At 41.9% G+C, this 18,327-nt stretch overlaps 1 protein-coding gene across 3 annotated transcripts in view; it reads right to left on the bottom strand.

The window, feature by feature from the left end:
• The window catches only part of PI4KA (phosphatidylinositol 4-kinase alpha), a 116,078-nt gene that overhangs the window by 78,075 nt on the left and 19,676 nt on the right, over positions 1-18,327 (bottom strand). For 2 of the 3 annotated variants that reach the window (XM_080821028.1, XM_080821029.1), the window contains exons 3-10: positions 14,123-14,216; positions 11,183-11,271; positions 8,974-9,046; positions 8,082-8,374; positions 7,497-7,563; positions 3,439-3,587; positions 1,087-1,152; positions 425-521 (exon numbers count right to left, since the gene is read on the bottom strand). In XM_080821028.1, the coding sequence (XP_080677154.1) occupies positions 425-521; positions 1,087-1,152; positions 3,439-3,587; positions 7,497-7,563; positions 8,082-8,374; positions 8,974-9,046; positions 11,183-11,271; positions 14,123-14,216 (928 nt within the window). The remainder of the gene's footprint in view (positions 1-424; positions 522-1,086; positions 1,153-3,438; positions 3,588-7,496; positions 7,564-8,081; positions 8,375-8,973; positions 9,047-11,182; positions 11,272-14,122; positions 14,217-18,327) is intronic. The other variant, XM_080821027.1, reaches the window with a different exon arrangement.

Genomic DNA, 18,327 nt, shown 5'->3' with positions numbered 1-18,327 from the left:
TTCACAAAAGAAGGAAAGAAGGAAAGGCTAAATTTGTGTGTGTGTACACGCCTAACTATTATTTTCTCTGAGTTATCAGATTATAGTAAGTGCCTCATTTTATTTTTTTAACTTTTTGAAATATCTAAAATAGACATGTTAAATTGTATACAAGATCGGGCAATGAGGACAAGACAACATAGCCATGTCAGAAAAGCCTCTGAGGAAATAAACCCACCAAAGGAGCCATCATTGATGATATCATGGGTGCAAGATCACAGACAGATCTTTTTCTTTCTTATTTGCTTCTTCCCCCAAATTTTAGTAATGTGACCATGTTACTTGCGTGTTTTTAAGCAGCCATGGCAGAAGGAAGAACAGACCTGCGGCAGTGGCCCGGAACCCCGTGTCACCGCAGTCACATGTGGGCGCAAACCGTCCATACCTTTCATGTAGTACAGAGTGTCACGCAGCATCTTGAACATGGCCACGTAGAGAGGGTCGCTGAATGTGGTGTAGTAGAGATCAGCGCTAGGGTTGGCCTGTGAAGGAGCAGAGACATGTGACTACACCATGGAAATTCTCCAGACCTCCCTTTGCCTTCTAGGGTGAGGCCCAGCTGAGTAAGTATTATATTCCTGACATAGCATTAGAGCGATGGCGTGACCGTTTATCATGATTCACCACTTGGAACAGTTGAATTTCTCTCCTCCCTCTCTTAAGCATCAGGCAGAGGAAAATAAAAGGCTGTTCAGAGATGACTGTGGGGGGTCACCACTGCACCCTCCAAAGTGGTTTCTCCACATACTGTTCTAATGGGAAGAACCACCCTCCTCTCGCTGAAAATTCACCATCTTTGGCTGTCTTACAGGAACCAGAGAAGGAGAAAGACAGCCAAGCGGCCATCAGACCACTGTGAGGTGATCGATTTAAAAGAGGCAGCACAGAGCAAGTTCTCAGGGGGAGGCTGTGTGGCCACTATGGGGACTAAGCTGAAAACTCACTGACAACCTGTCACTACAGCCCCCACCCACAAACTCTTCCTGTTCTCTCTATGCACAGGCTCACATCAGGCTGATCTCAGGACGGTGACCCAAACAGACGTACCTCTATCACGCTGGCTACAACGGCATCCAAGGATTTGAGAACAGGCTCCTCGACAATCTTCTTTACCTGTCAGAGGAAAGAAGACCTCATGAGGCACCTGACGAACACAGGGAAAGGCAGAGATGCTGGCTCCCTCTAGTAAAGAACAAATCATGTTGACAGATGAAACCACGTAACAAGCTCATGAGATGAGAAATGAGATGGAAATCATGGGCCAACAATACACCCATTATGGCTTCACATCAAACTATAACACAGAAAATGTCCTCAATTCTGCCATCACTTGGAACTTATCTTCCTGCCCTTGAGTGGAAAAACATGAAAACGGGAAAGGAACCAACTCCCTCAAATTTGCTGACATTAGATTTCCATTTCCAAGATGTGAAACTGTTCAGACTCCAGGCATCACTGACAATGCACCCAAACCTCCTCCCAGACATCAGGGACACCTTCCCAGCCAGTCCTCGGCCCTGATGACTCCTCCTCCTCCTGCTGCAGGCCTGGTGCTCCAGCCCTTTGGAAGCTGCCTAGGTACTCCGAATGCAGCACGCATTCTAGATTTCTAACAGAAGCATTATTTCCACCTGTGCTCTGTACTAGCATTTAGTACAGGAATGAACTGTTCTGGAAACCGCAGAGCCTCCTGATAAAACTGTCTGCCACCCCAACTGTAGTTCTTAAAGAAGCTGACTTTAGAAATGTATAGACAACGATAGAAGAAATGAAAGGAGAAGAAATGAAAAACTGCCTAGAAGAAAAGCTAACCTTGAGAAGTTAAAATATACTGGGAAAAAGAATCGCCTTTATAAAAGAGTGTGAAACACACAGCCTTCAATTGGGATTTCTGACGTGATACTAGGAAGAGACACCTGACCATCTGAGAAGGCCACCCAGGCCTTTGGTCTGGGACACTAACAGGGAGGAGCAGTTTAGGGAGAGTTTTCCTTCTTGAGGGTAACTTCAAAAACATCTATAGACTATTTAGTAATTCACTGTGGCTCTATCCTCATTAATTATTGCCAAAGCTTTCATGCTTTGTTGTGTTTTTTTAAAGTCGGCTCTCCTCCCAGTATGGAGCCCAACTCGGGGCGGTGGGGGGGGGGGCTTTAACTCATGACACTGAGATCAAGACCTGAGCTGAGGGGCGCTTGGGTGGCTCAGTCGTTAAGCGTCTGCCTTCGGCCCGGGCCATGATCCTGGGGTCCTGGGATCAAGCCCCGCATCGGGCTCCCTGCTCAGCGGGAAGCCTGCTTCTCCCTCTCCCACTCCCCCTGCTTGTGTTCCCTCTCTCGTTGTGTCTTCTATCAAATAAATAATTAAAATCTTAAAAAAAAAAAAAAAAGACCTGAGCTGAGATCAAGAGTCGGATGCTCAACCGACTGACCCACCGAGGTGCCCCTGCTTTAATGTCTTCATAAATCTTCAGCCTAAAACCAGCTCCTGCAGGGATTTCTGTTCACACCCCACACTGAGGGAGACCCTCTCATTCTTTTCAAGATGAAAATCTCATTTTTAGAGTCTGTCCCTGATAGCATCTTTATCCTTATCTACCCACTTGAATCTGTTTCAAAGCAACTCAGCTCAATCATAACAACTTCAGAGTCCCTGGATCAGAGACCCATCTATTTCAGAATTGGGATAACGATATTCTCTGATGCCACCTCAGAGGTCAGCCCAAGGTATCCAAATATGAAACAAAAGGTTTTGTATTGATCTAAAAATATCAGCCAATGGGAGGGAGTCCGGAGCAATAAGGAACTAGACTTGGGGTCAGATTCCCTGGGCTGAGTCCCAGCCCTGCCCTTGGCTGATGGATCCTTGATGTATTTGGCACTGACTGCCTCCCCTCTAAAATGGGGATGAATCCCTGCCTCTCCCACATGAGCGCTAAAATGATTCAATGAAAACGTTACACAAATGACTTCATGTGTTACTCTCTCCTTCTTCCATCAAAAATTTATGACTTCTAAGTTATATTCTGAAATACTGAAAAACTCCTAGTTTTTCTTTTGGAAAAACAAACAAACAACCAGGGTTTGGCGTCCAGGTGGCTCAGTCAGTTAAGCATCCGACTCTTGATTTCAGCTCAGGTCCTGACCTCAGGCTCGTGAGATTAAGCCCTGTGTTGGGCTCCACGCTCAGCACGGAGTCTGCTTGAGATTCTTTCTCCTTTTCTCCTTTTCTCTGTCTGTCTACCTCTGCCCCTCCCCGACCACTCACTGATCTCTCTCTGTCCGTGAAAAATCAAACCAAAACAAAAAGAAAAACCAAAACAAAAGCCAGGCTTATACCACTAGCGATTTTACTGACTGAGGTACACAGGCTCTGTTTAACCACGGATGTTTTCCTTACCAAGTTTAAGAGTTCTCGAAGCATTTCTAGTGGAATATTAAACTCCTTATAGGTGATGCCATTGAAAAGAGGAGAAACTGAGAAGCTGGAACTGATGGTGGAAAAGTAGTAATCAGGCTCCAAGGCACTCCCATCAGGTAAGTACGAGACTGGCAGGGAAGAAAACCAGAAAGTCAATCATGGTCACATACGACCAGGATACTTCCTCAAGTTCCTCTGTAACTAACAAAGGCATAGATTTTGCTTTTGTTTATACGCCAATTCTTTTTTTTTTTTTTTTAAATGAACAAGTAAAGGCTGGATTTCAAATCTTTGGAGAATGATACCTCTCATGAGAGTGTTTCACATCAAAGCTCAGAAATAATCGTGTCCTAGTATTTTCAACACAGACAGTATAACTTTATGTAGTTAGAAAAAAAAAAGTATTACATCTTTTTTTTTTAAAGTATTACATCTTTTTAAAGGTTGACATATGTAAGTTTCAGGTCCTCAGGACCCCAAGATATGTAGTTAGAAAAAAAAAAGTATTACATCTTTTTTTTTTTTAAGTATTACATCTCTTTAAAGGTTGACATATGTAAGTTTCAGGTCCTCAGGACCCCAAGATATTTCACCACCAAAATTAGAACAAAAATGTACATTATTAAAGGTTTCAAAGTAAGAACAAAAATAAAGTCAATCATCTAATACTTATGAATAAATATGAACCCCAAAAGTCTATAATTGTTTGAAAGTTATCTATGATAGAAGACTATGACTAGAAAATAGTTAAGTTTGTAGTATTTTCGTATTAAATAGTGATAGACAATTACCAGCCCATTAAAAAACAAATAATAAATTTTATTACTTTCTGAAGCCCTGCATCACAGAAAAAGCAAAGAGTTGGGTTTATTCTGATTGTGTCAAAACTGGTGTGTATTTCTATGACGCTAGTGATATTCTGCTGACCTGATTACAGGCGAATGGGTCCCATGGGAGCAAACAGGCAACTTACAAAGAGGATGGGCAATAATATGGAGAGCAGTTGAGACACTGGAGGCCAACATCATAAATGATCACTGAATGAATGAATGAGGGAATGAATGAGGAAAGAGTGAGAACAAAGCTGGTTTAAGTAGGTAGGGAAGAAGGTAAGGAGTATGTGTCTGTGTGTATGTCAAATGTGTATAAATAGATGTATTTACACACACAGATATGTATATTTATTCATAAGTATTTATTCATATTCACTCACAAGTGCTGGATAAACACACACACACACACACACACACACACACACACAGGAGTATTATTCAGCCTTAAGATTTTGCTGTTTGCAACATCGATGAACCTGAAGGACATTACGTGGAGTGAATAAGCCAGACATGGACAGAAAATAAACTGCATGATCTCACTTATATGTGGACACTTAAAAAAGTCGAATACATGAGAGCAGAGCTGAGCAATCATTACCAGGGGGCAGGGAGATGGGGGAAATGGGGAGATGTTGGTCAAAGGTACAAAGCTGCAGTTAAATAGTATGAATAAGTCTAGAGAGCTAATGAATAGCATGATGACAATATTTAATAATATGGCATCAAATACTGGAAGTTGCTAAGAAAGCAGATTTCAGGTGATATTACTGCATTTAAAAAAAAAGAAAAAAATGATAATGGTGAGAAGGACATGATTAGAGTCATCACTTCACTGTGTATACATATATCAAATCATCATGTTATATACCTTAAGTATATACAAGCTTATTTTTAAAATACTAATAAAGAAGAAGATAAAATGTTTGTGATTAGAGGACGCCTCTCAACTCCATGAAATAGGGACTAAGGTAGAGATGGAGGCAAAAGACAGAAACTACAGAGTCAAGGATCTAAGAAATGGGATTCATGAAGGGAGGAGTCATTGAAAGTTTTTAAGGTAGAAATGATTTGTGCTTTTAAGAAATAACTCTTTAGAAACATTCTTTTTTGTGTGTTTTTTTTTTAAACTCTTTAAAAACATTCTTACAGCTCTGTAGAAAAGGCCCTGGAAAGAGAAGAAAAGACCAACTGCAAGAAAAATCAGACTTGGGGTGCTGGGCTGGCTCAGTCAGTAAGGCATGCAGCTCTTGATCTTGGGGTTGTGAGTTCGAGCCCCATGTTGGGTGCAGAGATTACTTAAAAATAAAATCTTGAAAACAAAAGAAAAATCAGGTCGAACAGGAGGTACTGGAGCAGAAAAGGAAGGAACAGTGTGCTTCCTGCTTGTCTTGACAATGAGGTGTACTTTCAAGAGCAGGAGCACAGCTCACCGCTGAATCACCGCTGAAGCAAAGAGGCCGGCACAAAGCCCTGCTCAGCCTGCCTCTGCTGGATGAGTGCAGGAAGTTCACACAGGTGGCCCACACCTGGGTGCACCCCCATCCTGTGCACTCTCTGGAAGTGCACCAAGGAGGGCTGCTCCAATGGAGAGGGGCCCATAAGTATAGATCAGAAGAGCTGTTCACCAGGGAAAGCAAAGCCTTCAAGGGCACACCATGGCTGTCTTCAGATGCCCCAAGGACAGACAGGTGGCAGGGGTTGTTTAAAGCCTGGAGGGAGGGGCACCTGGGTGGCTCAGCTGGTTAAGCATCTGCCTTCAGCTCAGGTCATGATCTCAGGATCCTGGGATCGAGCCCCGCATCGGGCTCTGCTCAGTGGGAAGCCTGTTTCTCCCTCTCCCTTTGCCTCTCCTCCTGCTTGTGCTCTCTCTTGCTATCTCTGTCACTATCTGTCTCTCTCTGTGTCAAATAAATAAATAAAATTTTAAAATAAATAAAAAAAATAAAGCCTGGAGGGCTAATTCAACCACAAGTGGTTCTCTCTGGGAGCAGCAGGATTTTGAGTGAGTGAGCTTGGCCTTTACATTCTAACATACACACAGACTATAACACAGGGTACGTTCTCACACAGCTAAGAGACACTCTAGGCAAAGCTGCCCACATTTATTTGAGTTCAGATTCTCTCCTCATTTTTTTTCTTTTAATTCCCCTCACATCTTTTAAGATCCTATTGAGAAATGCTCTTTTAGTAATTAGCATGATCCAAAAATGGAATAGATATAGCATTCTGGTTTCCCCACTTCCTATCACTTAACCTATCACTTAACTGAGTCTTACTTCTCTCGAAAATAAGGTAGAGGCGATTTTGCCACATGGCTGACACTGTACAGGGCTATCCTATGAATCTAATTCAGTAAGTTATGTGAAAATGCTTTGTGATCCACAAAGCTCTATTAGAAAGTACTACTTGTATCATTATTACATTTTTTAAAAATATTATTTACATAATTAATGACTTTAAAACAAAAAAAGCAGGGTCCACCATTAGTACTTCCACCTGAAAACCAGTGCTTTCATAGGTTAATTTATTAAAATTTTGATGATAGACACATGAAGATCTGTGTATATATATTTTTTTTAAGATTTTTTTTTATTAAAGATTTTATTTATTTATTTGACAGACAGAGATCACAAGTAGGCAGAGAGGCAGGCAGAGAGAGAGAGGGGAGGAAGCCCGAGCAGAGAGCCCGATGTGGGGCTCGATCCCAGGACCCAGGGATCATGACCCGAGCCGAAGGCAGAGGCTTTAACCCACTGAGCCACCACTGAGCCACCCAGGCGCCCCTATTTTTAAGATTTTTATTTGGCAGAGAGAGAGAGATCACAAGTAGGCAGAGAGGGAGGGGGAAGCAGGCTCCCTGCTGAGCAGAGAGCCGATGTAGGGGTCAATCCCAGGACCCTGAGATCATGACCTGAGCTGAAGGCAGAGGCTTAACCCACTGAGCTACCCAGGCGCTCTGAGGGTCTGTATATTATCATCTGCACTTTACTGCACATTTGAAATATTTTAAAATTAAGAAGTTTAACAAAATTTAAAATAAAGAAGTTTAAACAAAAAAAGAGAGTAAATGCTTTCTAAAAGTTTGACTCTCTAGATGCATGACAGTAGAGTGTTATTATTGGCATCTTTTACATCACGGTAAGTCACAGTGAACCTGCTCTCCAAGTACCAGGTCAATTTTCCTGTCAGAAAGGTGAAGCCCACCTTCAAAGTAGTGAAAGGCAGATCCTCCAGGGGAGCTGGGTGGGGGCATTCCGCGTTCAGGGCTGACCTAAAACACAAAACCACCTTACAGATTAGAAAAAGCCAAACTGCTGTCAGTTTCTCCTTAGACAAGATTCTCCCTGCCAGCCCAATGTTTGTACCTCCAGTCCTGGTCCACACCTTACCTCCTCCCTGAAGCCCACCTTAGCTAAGTGTTCTCTACTGTATATCATGTCCCTAATTTCTTTGTGCTTAGCCATAGATTTTATACTTCATTAGTGAGTTGAATTATTCTTAGCACTTGGTGTCTTGTCTCCCTTAGCACTTAGCTTGTCTCCCTGAGTCAATTATGTACTTCTTAAAGGTACCAACTGTCTCCTACTCAGAATAGAGCTTGGCACCCAACTGCTAGGAAAAAAAATACTAGATGACTAGGAGATGAAATCACTTATAAATCTTAAAAGGCCAAAGCAAGCCCATGTATTATTACACAGAATTCCAGTGAGAACCTTTTCTGTTTCATGAATTTCCTCGAACAGCATGCCAGTGAGATTTTCTTCGAGTGAGCACTTAAGAAGAGCTGACCTCTGTGCCTGCCTCCCAGGCGCACAGCCCCACCTGAGAGATGCTGGACACACTGCTGGTCTTCCTCTTCAGGGTGCCCTCCTGACACACCGTCAGCAGATTGCTGGGGAGGATGGAGCGGAAGTCATTAAAGGATCGCCTCCGCACACCTTCAAGCTCCTCAGGGACTCGGAGGGAATGAGGAGGGACTTTGGGGAACAGTTTTGAAAGCAGAGACTCTTCTGTGTTGCTGTAACGCCCAAATGCTCGTGAGATTCCGATCAGGCATGGGATGGCGTATTTGCAAAGATATTCTAGAAGACAAGTGAAAATGTTCCAGTATCAAAACGCTGCCCGGGAGCGAGTTGTGCTGCACTAGCTGATAACATTGGCTGACATCTCACAACCCACCCCCTAGCAAATGTGGGTCTGAACAAGCCACATCAACAGGTCAGCCTAAGGGCTGACATGAACAACAACTTCAGACTACATCTTTGTCACACACAGCTGTTCTCTTTGGGAGGTCTCAGTCTAGGCATGGTACACTCAAATCAGTAACATAGGTAGTCCTATGATCAGGTACCTTTACTATACTTAATATATGTCGTCCTCCTCGGATTATGTTGGTAGCCTTACACTAGAGGCAGTTGGGTATGTTATAAACGAAGAAACTGAGGCCCAAAAAGGGTGAGGTGACTTGTCTAAGGTCACCTGGTATTCAGGTAGCAGAGCTGTGCTCATAACCCCCATGTGGCCTTTTAGCTAATACACAACAAAGGCAAACTAATACAGGAAGGTTTCATCCATCAGGTACACAAACAGTAAAGCACAAAAAAGAACATTGCGAAAAGCAAAGGAAAAAAGTAATCACAAAGCCATTAAGAAAAAAAAAGCCTCAGATTTATAATCATACCTTTTTCTTGAATCTCCAAGGCCTGGCACATTCCCAAAAGGACATGCAAAACCTGCAAAAGTGCCTCTAAAATCTGTAATAGCCACAGAAACAGAAAAGAAAAATTTATAAACAAAATCAGGTAAGTCTCACAAAATTCATTCAGAATTAGAAGGAGCTTTACACATTATATTCATACCCATACCTGATACATATATCCCTGAATGATAGCTCTGGTGAGTGACCAATCAGCTGAACTTCCAGGGACAGAAACCGGCCCTCCTGGGTTGGTCCAGAGTGCCCCCTAACTGTGGGTCAATATTGTCCTCTGGGGCTTGCGACCTTAGGCCCTTGGAGCCACTCCTTTTTCCATATTCCAGAAACAGGAGATAGGTCCCCAAATCTCTTTTTGTGGCAAATACCCCTAATTCTTTTAATCCATTCCTTAGGATTACACGTGCTTTATGATGCTGAGTGCCTGCTTCTGATTTCACAGTAGTCCCATGTGTCAGAAACAGTCTCAAATTGTGGTGCTCAGGAAAATTCCAGGGATGTTGGGACTCACCCTGAGTAATCACCACACTCTAAACATATTCTAGACTTCCATCCACGTGACGTCAGCTTTTAGCCAGCTGCTTCACTCTACTAGCTCAATGAGCTTACAGATACCTAAAATACTTGAATCTTTTCTACACCCCTACTGATGCTGGTGGCATTTTTTGCCTGTCATTGACGCCGCCAAAGCTCAGGGGATTAGCTTTCGTTCATTGTTCTGGTCTCTGATTCCCAGCATTGTGTCACCTACAAATGAAACCAACTTGCTTTCTGAATCTTCATTTATGGCCCTGGCTTGTTTTGCTTCAATAGCAAGAGGTGGAGAGGAGACTAGGGGAGGCTTCTGCTGGGTTGGCACCCTCTGGGGTAGTCCGGACAGCTCCACAAACCTTCCAAATTGTTTTGACCTTTAGCCTGTATTCTAGATCTAGGATTTCAGAAGGGTGTTTCTCTAATGCCTTGTTGAAGATCAACTAGACTGTATCTACCTTATTTCCCTCTACTACCAGTCTTGGAGGAAACCCCAGGCAAAGAAGAGAATAAAATTGTTCTCCTATGACGTGTTCCTAATCAAGGTAAATTTCCGACATGTTGCTGATGTTAAATGATGCTGAATAATATATGAAGATTTGAAAAGCAAGACTTTCTCCATTTCATGCATTAAAGTTATGCCATCATCTTTAGTATTGATGTTTTGATAAATGTTATTTATAAAAAATCCCTTAACTTATAGCCTGTTAACTTCTTAAATAATGATATACAATTCTAATATATTTAGTTATCTCTTTGGCCAACCTATAAATAAACCTAAACTAAGAAAGAAGGATGGAGAAGAACATTAATGGCAGAAATATGCTCAACAAAATTTACAGTTCGATTAAGTAAAGAAACTTTAAAAATTAAAAAACAGATACAAGAACTCAAAAAGCATAGCTAGCTGGGAACGTTTAACATATAGATAAGCAACCGGCACTCCTTGGCAGGAACTGAAGATAACAGCATATACGAACTGATTCTCAAAAAAAAAATTTGATTAAGAAAAAGTTTAGATTATGATTGTATTCTTTAAGAAGGAGAAGAGTCTGAAAGGCATTTAAGTAATATTTTAACAAAATAAACTAAAATGAAAAAAATCTGAGGACTTAAAATCTGAGTATAATTTCAACTATCTAGAGAATTCCCTTCCATGAATGAATCCCCAACAGAGAGTCAGGAAAGTGAGGGGCATCTGCCTTTTGCTGCCAACCTGCCGACCTCACAGGACCATGGGGAAAGCTAAATGAGAAACAGTCAACGAGGTCACTGGGTAACCTGCAAAGTACTGTAGGCAAGTATTCAACGTTTCTTAGGTGTGTTAGTACAAAATAAATCAACTGAAACAACCTGATCACTTCAAAGGTTTTTTTACTCTTTTCGTTACCTTGGGACTCTTTTTGATTGTGTACAAATGCACTCCAGGGGCGCCTGGATGGCTCAGTCGGTTAAGTGTCTGCCTTCAGCTCAGGTCATGATCTTGGGGTCCTGGGACTGAGCCCCCTTGCTCAGCAGGAAGTCTGCTTCTTCCTCTCCCTCTGCCCCTCCCCCTGCTTGTGCTCATTTTCTCTCTCTCAAATAAATAAAAAATAAAATCTTAAAAAAAAAGAAAGAAATGCACTTCAATTCACCATGCACTTACCTCATCCCTAAGTGAGGGGTCCCTATAAGCCACATCAGACAGCAAAGTGACCAAGCAGAAGCTGAAGCTCTCTGCAACCGGGAGGGTGGCTGGAAGGCACACAGACATGAGTCAGATCATTACCACTGAGACACCGGGCCACCCCTACTAGCCATCTGATTTGTAAATTCCCTCTCTCACAGGGCCTGCCAAGGGACCAGTTTACAGGGATGGCTGCCCTCACTGAGGTGAACCTCAAAAGAATAGCTATGGGCCCAACATGGTTGCTGAGAAATACCTTTAACTTTTCTATTAATAGAATGCTTTGGTTCAATAAACTTAAATGTTTCTGGGCCAATTTATAGTTTGAGATTATACAGTCTCCATTTTTTATTCCTGACCTAGATTTCAACCCAGGATGAAAAACCAATCTTGATAGAGTATATGAGATGGTATATGGAGGCTACCCAATTACTACCACTTTAAACTGAATTAAATGTTTATATTTCTTTTCTGCTTTATTTTGACAAGTGGAGAAAATCTTAAGAGCTTCCAAAGATTTGCTCTATTCCTAATAGGTTTTTAAGCCCTTCCACTACTGACCTCTTCATAGGGAGGTTCTCCAGAGCATGGCCTCAGGGTCGGGAAGGGATCACTGTACCTAAAAGACTAAAAGCTAACCAGTGCTTCGATGGCATGCACCTTAAAAATATCAAAATCACTCCTGTATAGGTCTAATCACTATTAAATACTAAATCAATTTTGAATATTGAATATTTAACCAAGATCTATTCATAGTACATGGCAAAAGATTGTTACACGTTCACTTCTGTACCTATAATTTTAAGATGCAGCTCTAGGTTCTTCTTAAACTTGAGTGTGATCAGAATCATCTGCAGGCTTATTAAAAGGCAGACTGCCAGCTTCCCTAGCCCCTGGGTTCTAATTCAGTAGCTGTGATGTGGGGACTGAGAATCTGCATTTCTGACAAGTTCCCAGGTGCTGCTGGTGCTGCTAGTCCCGGATGGCACTTTGAGAACTACTCCTCTAGAGTTTAAAAACATAATTCATACTGCCTTAATAAAAAACTAAAAAAGAGTGAAATGCTAATAATTGGAGATTTATGCATCTCTAACAATGTTTCCAACAGTGCTAAAACTCTCATCCTAGTGAGAGTCCATGCACATAGAAGTGATACTGATACTTGTTTTGAAAGAAAAGAAAATAGAATCAGCTTCTACTGGTATTCTGCTTCTCCCCAAATTAGACAACAGTGGTGGACAGAGATGTTTGACTTTTTAGCAATGCTTTCTATTTAATCTGTAGTCCTTTAGGGTGGGAGGATGGGCAAAATAGAGAAAGGGGATTAAAAGGTACAAACTTTCAGTTCTAAAGCAAAGAAGACATAAGGATACAATGTAAAACATGGGGAATATTGTCAGTAACAGGTAATGACTCAGTGTGGTGACAGACGAAAGCTGGTTTATCGTTGTGATCACTTTGTAATGTATATAAACTTCAAATCACTATGTTATATGTCTGGAACTAATATAATATGATATGATATTGTATTCCCAACTACCTTTCAATAAAAAAACTGTAAGGGCGCCTGGGTGGCTCAGTCCTTAAGTGTCTGCCTTTGGCTCAGGGCATGATCCCAGGGTCCTGGGATTGAGCCCCGCATCGGGCTCCCTGCTTAGTGGGAAGCCTGCTTCTCCCTCTCCCACTCCTCCTGCTTGTGTTCCCTCTCTCACTGTCTCTCTCTGTCAAGTAAATAAATAAAATCTTTAAAAAAATAATTAAAAAGAAAAAAATTATAGTCCCTTAAATGCCAGGATACATGCATAATCTGGGGTCTGTCAGTTTTAGGCACAGTAGGTTACTAGAAATGATGAAATCCAAAGGACAAGAGGATTAGGCACAAGCAGGATGTTCATGAGAACAGTAAAACCCATCTATAGCGGCTGAGCCCATCCAACAAATTGGGGCCATGCCACCAATGAAAAGGACAAGGCTGTCTTTATAGGCTCCAACCACCTGCTATGTCTGAAGGTGGGCCTCAGGCCACACACAGGGAGATTATAAGAAAACTTTGGTCTCGGGGCGCCTGGGTGGCTCAGTGGGTTGGAGCCTCTGCCTTCGGCTCGGGTCGTGATCTCAGGGTCCTGGGATCAAGCCCCGCATCGGGCTCTCTGATCCGCAGGGGGAACCTGCTTCCCCCTCTCTATCTGCCTGTCTCTCTGCCTACTTGTGATCTCTGCCTGTCAAAATAAACGAATAAAATATTAAAAAAAAAAAAAAAAAGAAAACTTTGGTCTCCAGGGTCATGATCTCTAGAATGTTGGAGGTGTTCCAAACTGATATGGGAGTCTTGGGAAATCAATTCCTAAGAACATCAGTGTTATAAGTGCTTAGCACAATGCCTGGCACATAGTGGACTTATATACCATTTTCTTAAAGGTAATAAATTTAAATAAAACTCAGCAACAGCAACAAAACGATAAACTATTTACAGTGAACATGGTGTTTAAGTCCTGGACATCCATCACATCCTTCCTTTTTGAGTAGCAGCAATACAATTTGGAGAAATGGATTCACTCCAAGAGTGAACCTATTCATCTAAGGGTAATAGAGACTGGTTCAGGGATGGGCAGGGGAACCAATTCTGGCAAGAAGACATAAGAAAAGGTTCCTGAAGGTCTCCAAGCTCCTGTTCACTCCCAGAGTGCAATGCAAAGCCAGTTTTCTCAGCCTTGCCCCCATCTCCCCTCGACCATGGGCTCTGGACAACAAGGAGTAAGCACAGCCCATGCTGCTACAGACAGGCAGTTGTCTCACAGCCAAGAGTGGAACTAGCTAGAAACATTGTACCTGATGCATTAATATGATTAAACAGCTGATTCATACAGACTGTGAGCATACATGCCATTCCCTGAATTGAGGGGAAAATTTATACGTTACCTCTGCCTTTCCGAGCTGTGCTTTCTTCTACCCAATACACTTTTGGAAGGCCTTTAAGCAGTCGAAGAAGGTAAGGAACCACAGAATCTTTGTGCTTAAAAAAGAAAAAAAAATACATTTAATACAATGTGCAGCTGGTAGTTTTTTAGTACTACGCCCAAAGCAAAGCATTTGCATCCTAACCATCTCAAAGATGGATGTTCGCATGGCAGGGCACCCCTCCTGTTTCCATGTGGCAGCAGCATGTGGCGTCTGGAGGTTATCCCACCAGCCTGCACCAGAGGTGCTTAAACGGGCCCTTCTGCCACTGAATGTCCAGCCTTGCTCTGGCCCTCACTGGGGGCTGGGACCCCATGATGGCCTCTGCAGGAAAAGGTATATGTATGCAAACACTCTCAAAAATGCCCTCAGCGAGAGTGTTCAGAGAGAGCCCCCAAACCCTTCAGTGGGTCCCAGGCTCAGATCCTTTAGACTGAGGGACGGTCACAGCCACAAGCTTCTAAACTTAGTGATGCTTCTGTTATTCATGGCCCTTGTCCTCTTTTCTTTTTTTAATTTTCTATTTAATATTTCCTTTTGCTTCTCCCAAACTAAGCATTAGACTTTATGGCCATAATTACCCAATACAAAAACTACTTTCTTCTAGTTTCCAAAGCAGCCAGTTAACATGTCACTTCAGAACCTTCCACAACTGACTCTTCTGGTTGTTTTCCTAGTTATAACCATTCCAGTTAAGGGTTAGGTAAGTGTGCTCCTGAGAAGGGGAATACTATTTGATGTTCTCAAGTACTGAAAACAAAGCAAAACATGTGGTAATACTGAAAACATGGTTCCAAATTCTGTGACACTCCTTCCACAGAAACAAAGAGTCAAAATTCACCTCCCCTGGAAAATGGGCTGCCTTAGTGACTTGCTTCTGGTGTTTTTAGAAAGTACAGTTGAGGGCGCCTGGGTGGCTCAGTGGGTTAAGTCTCTGCCTTCAGCTCAGGTCATGATCTCAGGGTCCTGGGATCGAGCCCTGCATCGGGCTCTCTGCTCAGCGGGGAGCCTGCTTCCCCCTCTCTTTCTGCCTGCCTCTCTGCCTGCCTCTCTGCCTACTTGTGATCTCTGTCAAATAAATAAATAAAATCTTAAAAAAAAATACAGTTAACTGTTGAACAACATGTGTTTGAAGTGCACAGGTCCACTTACATATGGATTTTTTACAGTACTGTAAATGTATTTTCTCTTGCTTACAGTCTTCTAAATAACATTCTCTCAGGGCGCCTGGGTGGCTCAGCAGGTTAAGCCTCTGCCTTCAGCTCAGGTCACGATCTCAGGGTCCTGGGATCAAACCCCGCATCTCTGCTCAGCAGGAAGAGCCTGCCTCCCCTCTCTCTCTGCCTACCTGTGACCTCTCTCTGTCAAATAAATAAAATATTAAAAAAAAAACATTTTCTCTAGCTTTATTGTTTTTGGTAAGGCTTCTGGTCAGCAGTAGGCTATTAGTAGTTATGTTCTGGGGGAGTTAAAAGTTATACATGGATTTTCAGTGCCCCTAAATCCTATGTTATTCAAGGGTCAACTGTAGTTCAAGAGACTAACTTCCCAGGTTAAAGAAGACAGTATAGCACCCATCTGGCTTTTTCTCAGGACACATGCCCTCAAGACCCAGACATTACACTGTGACAAAGTGACAGAGCCCAGGCCACATGGAGAGGCCATGTATATAGGGGTGCTCTGGCTGAGCGCCCCAGCTTAGGTCCCAGCCAATAGCCAGGATCAACCCACACACATGTGCATCAATGAGCCTTCAGGTGATTCCAGCCCCTAGCCTTCAAGCCACTCCAGGTGACACTGAATGGAGCAGAGACAGTGACTCTTCTCCATCTAAATTGGAGATTCATGAGAAAAAAGCAAAACCAAAAAACAACCTGTCATATTAAGGAGTAGTTTTTTACACCACAATACATAACCACAGCAAATAGAGAACCTTTTTTAGCAAAAACAAAACAACTTTGGGGCACCTGGGTGGCTCAGTGAGTTAAGCCTCTGCCTTCAGCTCGGGTCAGGATCTCAGGGTCCTGGGATCGAGCCCCAAGTCAGGCTCTCTGCTCAGCAGGGAGCCTGCTTACCCCTCTCTCTGCCTGCCTCTCTGCCTACTTGTGATTTCTCTGTCAAATAAATAAATAAAATATTTAAAAACAAAACAAAACAAAACAAAACAACTTTCCCTCTAAATCAGATAAAGGAGATGGCTACATCTGTCCAGGATCCCAGTGTATTAAGAGGCACAAAAGTCCAAAGGATGTGTAAGGCATGGCTCCTGAAGAGGAAGTGACCCCAGGTGTTCTCGTTGCAGAAGTTGTTACGGCTTTTGCAGCATGTAGCAGTAAACTACTTCTGCTATTGTGGCCATGGCTGCTGCCGGAACAGCCCACTGACTGGACTTGAGCCCAGTACCACAGCCTATCCTCGTTGGAAGCAGGGAACATCAACACCAGGTAACCAAGAGAAAGCTGATTGCTAGGGCTCAGGGGCCTGGTGAAGCCTGCTGGACTCCTCTCCTGGTGTTGGTGTGGCCAAAGGGCTTTCTTTTTTTTTTTTTTTTTTTTATTTTTTTTTTTTTTAAAGATTTTATTTATTTTTTTGAGAGAGAATGAGTGAGAGAGAGCATGAGAGAGGAGAAGGTCAGAGGGAGAAGCAGACTCCCCAGTGAGCTGGGAGCCCGATGTGGGACTCGATCCTGGAAGTCCGGGATCATGACCTGAGCCGAAGGCAGTCGCTCAACCAACTGAGCCACTCAGGCGCCCTCAAAGGGCTTTCTAAAAGCACTGGCAGACTGCATGGCTCGAGGATCTGCTACCCCAGGTCCCACCAATCCTTACCAGGGACCCAAATTACACCACAGTAATTTGTATTTGTCTCTTCCTTGCCACCCTAAAAAGCCTACCACAAATATAAGGGACTTATAGGTAACTCTGTTAAGTAATGTGTTTGCCAAAGATATTTTCAATTAATACACATTTGAATAGCAGTTTCTCATATTAAATTTATATTTTGTATAAACATATTTATATTAAATTTATATATTAAATTATATTTTATATATTTATAATATATTAAGTTTATATTTATATTAAATTTGAATAATTTATATTAAATTTATATTCTTAAATTCATATTAAATTTATATTTATATATTATAAATTATTTATATTAAATTTGAATAAGACTTTTGCAAATAGAAAAGTAGAAATTTTCTTTCTTTTCACATTTATAAATAAATAGGAAGAATAATTAAAATGGGGGCACCTGGGTGGCTCAGTTATTAAGCATCTACCTTTGGCTGAGGTCATGATCCTAGGGTCCTGGAATGGAGCCCAGCATTGGGCTTCCTGGTTGGGAAGCCTGCTTCTCCCTCACCACTCCTCCTGCTTGTGTTCCCTCTCTCGCTATGTCTCTCTCTGTCAAATAAATAAGTAAAATCTTTTAAAAAAATAAAAAAGAATAATTAAAATGCCGTTTATATGCATCTAATTTCGGTTTTTGATGTGGTCTTGATCAAACAACCTATTTAATTTTCAAACTATGGCTCTAAAATTAAAATGCTTATTTTTATTTCAAATGTATGCATACTCTGTCAAAAATATTAATCCTTACTGAAGCAGAATTTCCAGGACATATAAGCATTTTTAGATAAATAAAAATTCAAATATCTAACATCTTTATTTTCCCAACATAGCATGGAATTAAAAGTGATTCTTGATAATGATAAAAATAAACAAACAAATAATAAATTCTATGTTCAGTGATTAACCATTTGCTTCAATTAACCTTGGGAAGTACTGAAAAAAAAGGTCACATCATTTTCTGTTGGAGCCACAACACTGATTTTTAAATCACCTCTAAGAGATACATTAACATGTACTCTAAAACTTATATCTATCACAGTTCTTTTTTTTTTTTTAAGATTTAAAAAAAATTTTTAGAGGCACCTGGGTGCTCAGTTGGTTAAGAGCCTGCCTTCAGGTCAGGTCAGGACCCGGGTCATTGAGTCCTCTAGAATCTCCCTGTTCAGCGGGGAGTCTGCTTCCCTAGTCCCTCTTCTCCTCCCCCTACTCAGGCTTTCTCTCTCACTCACTCTCTCTCAAATAAGATAAATAAAATGTTTTAAAAAAAAAAGTTTTTTTATTTTAAAGTAATCTCTACACCCAACATGGGAC

The sequence above is a fragment of the Martes martes genome (assembly GCF_963455335.1).
Source record: "Martes martes genome assembly, chromosome: 13".
NCBI classification, from domain to species: Eukaryota; Metazoa; Chordata; class Mammalia; order Carnivora; family Mustelidae; genus Martes; species Martes martes.
Note: the sequence above shows the minus strand (reverse complement) of the source record. Positions and strands in the feature narration are given on the sequence as shown.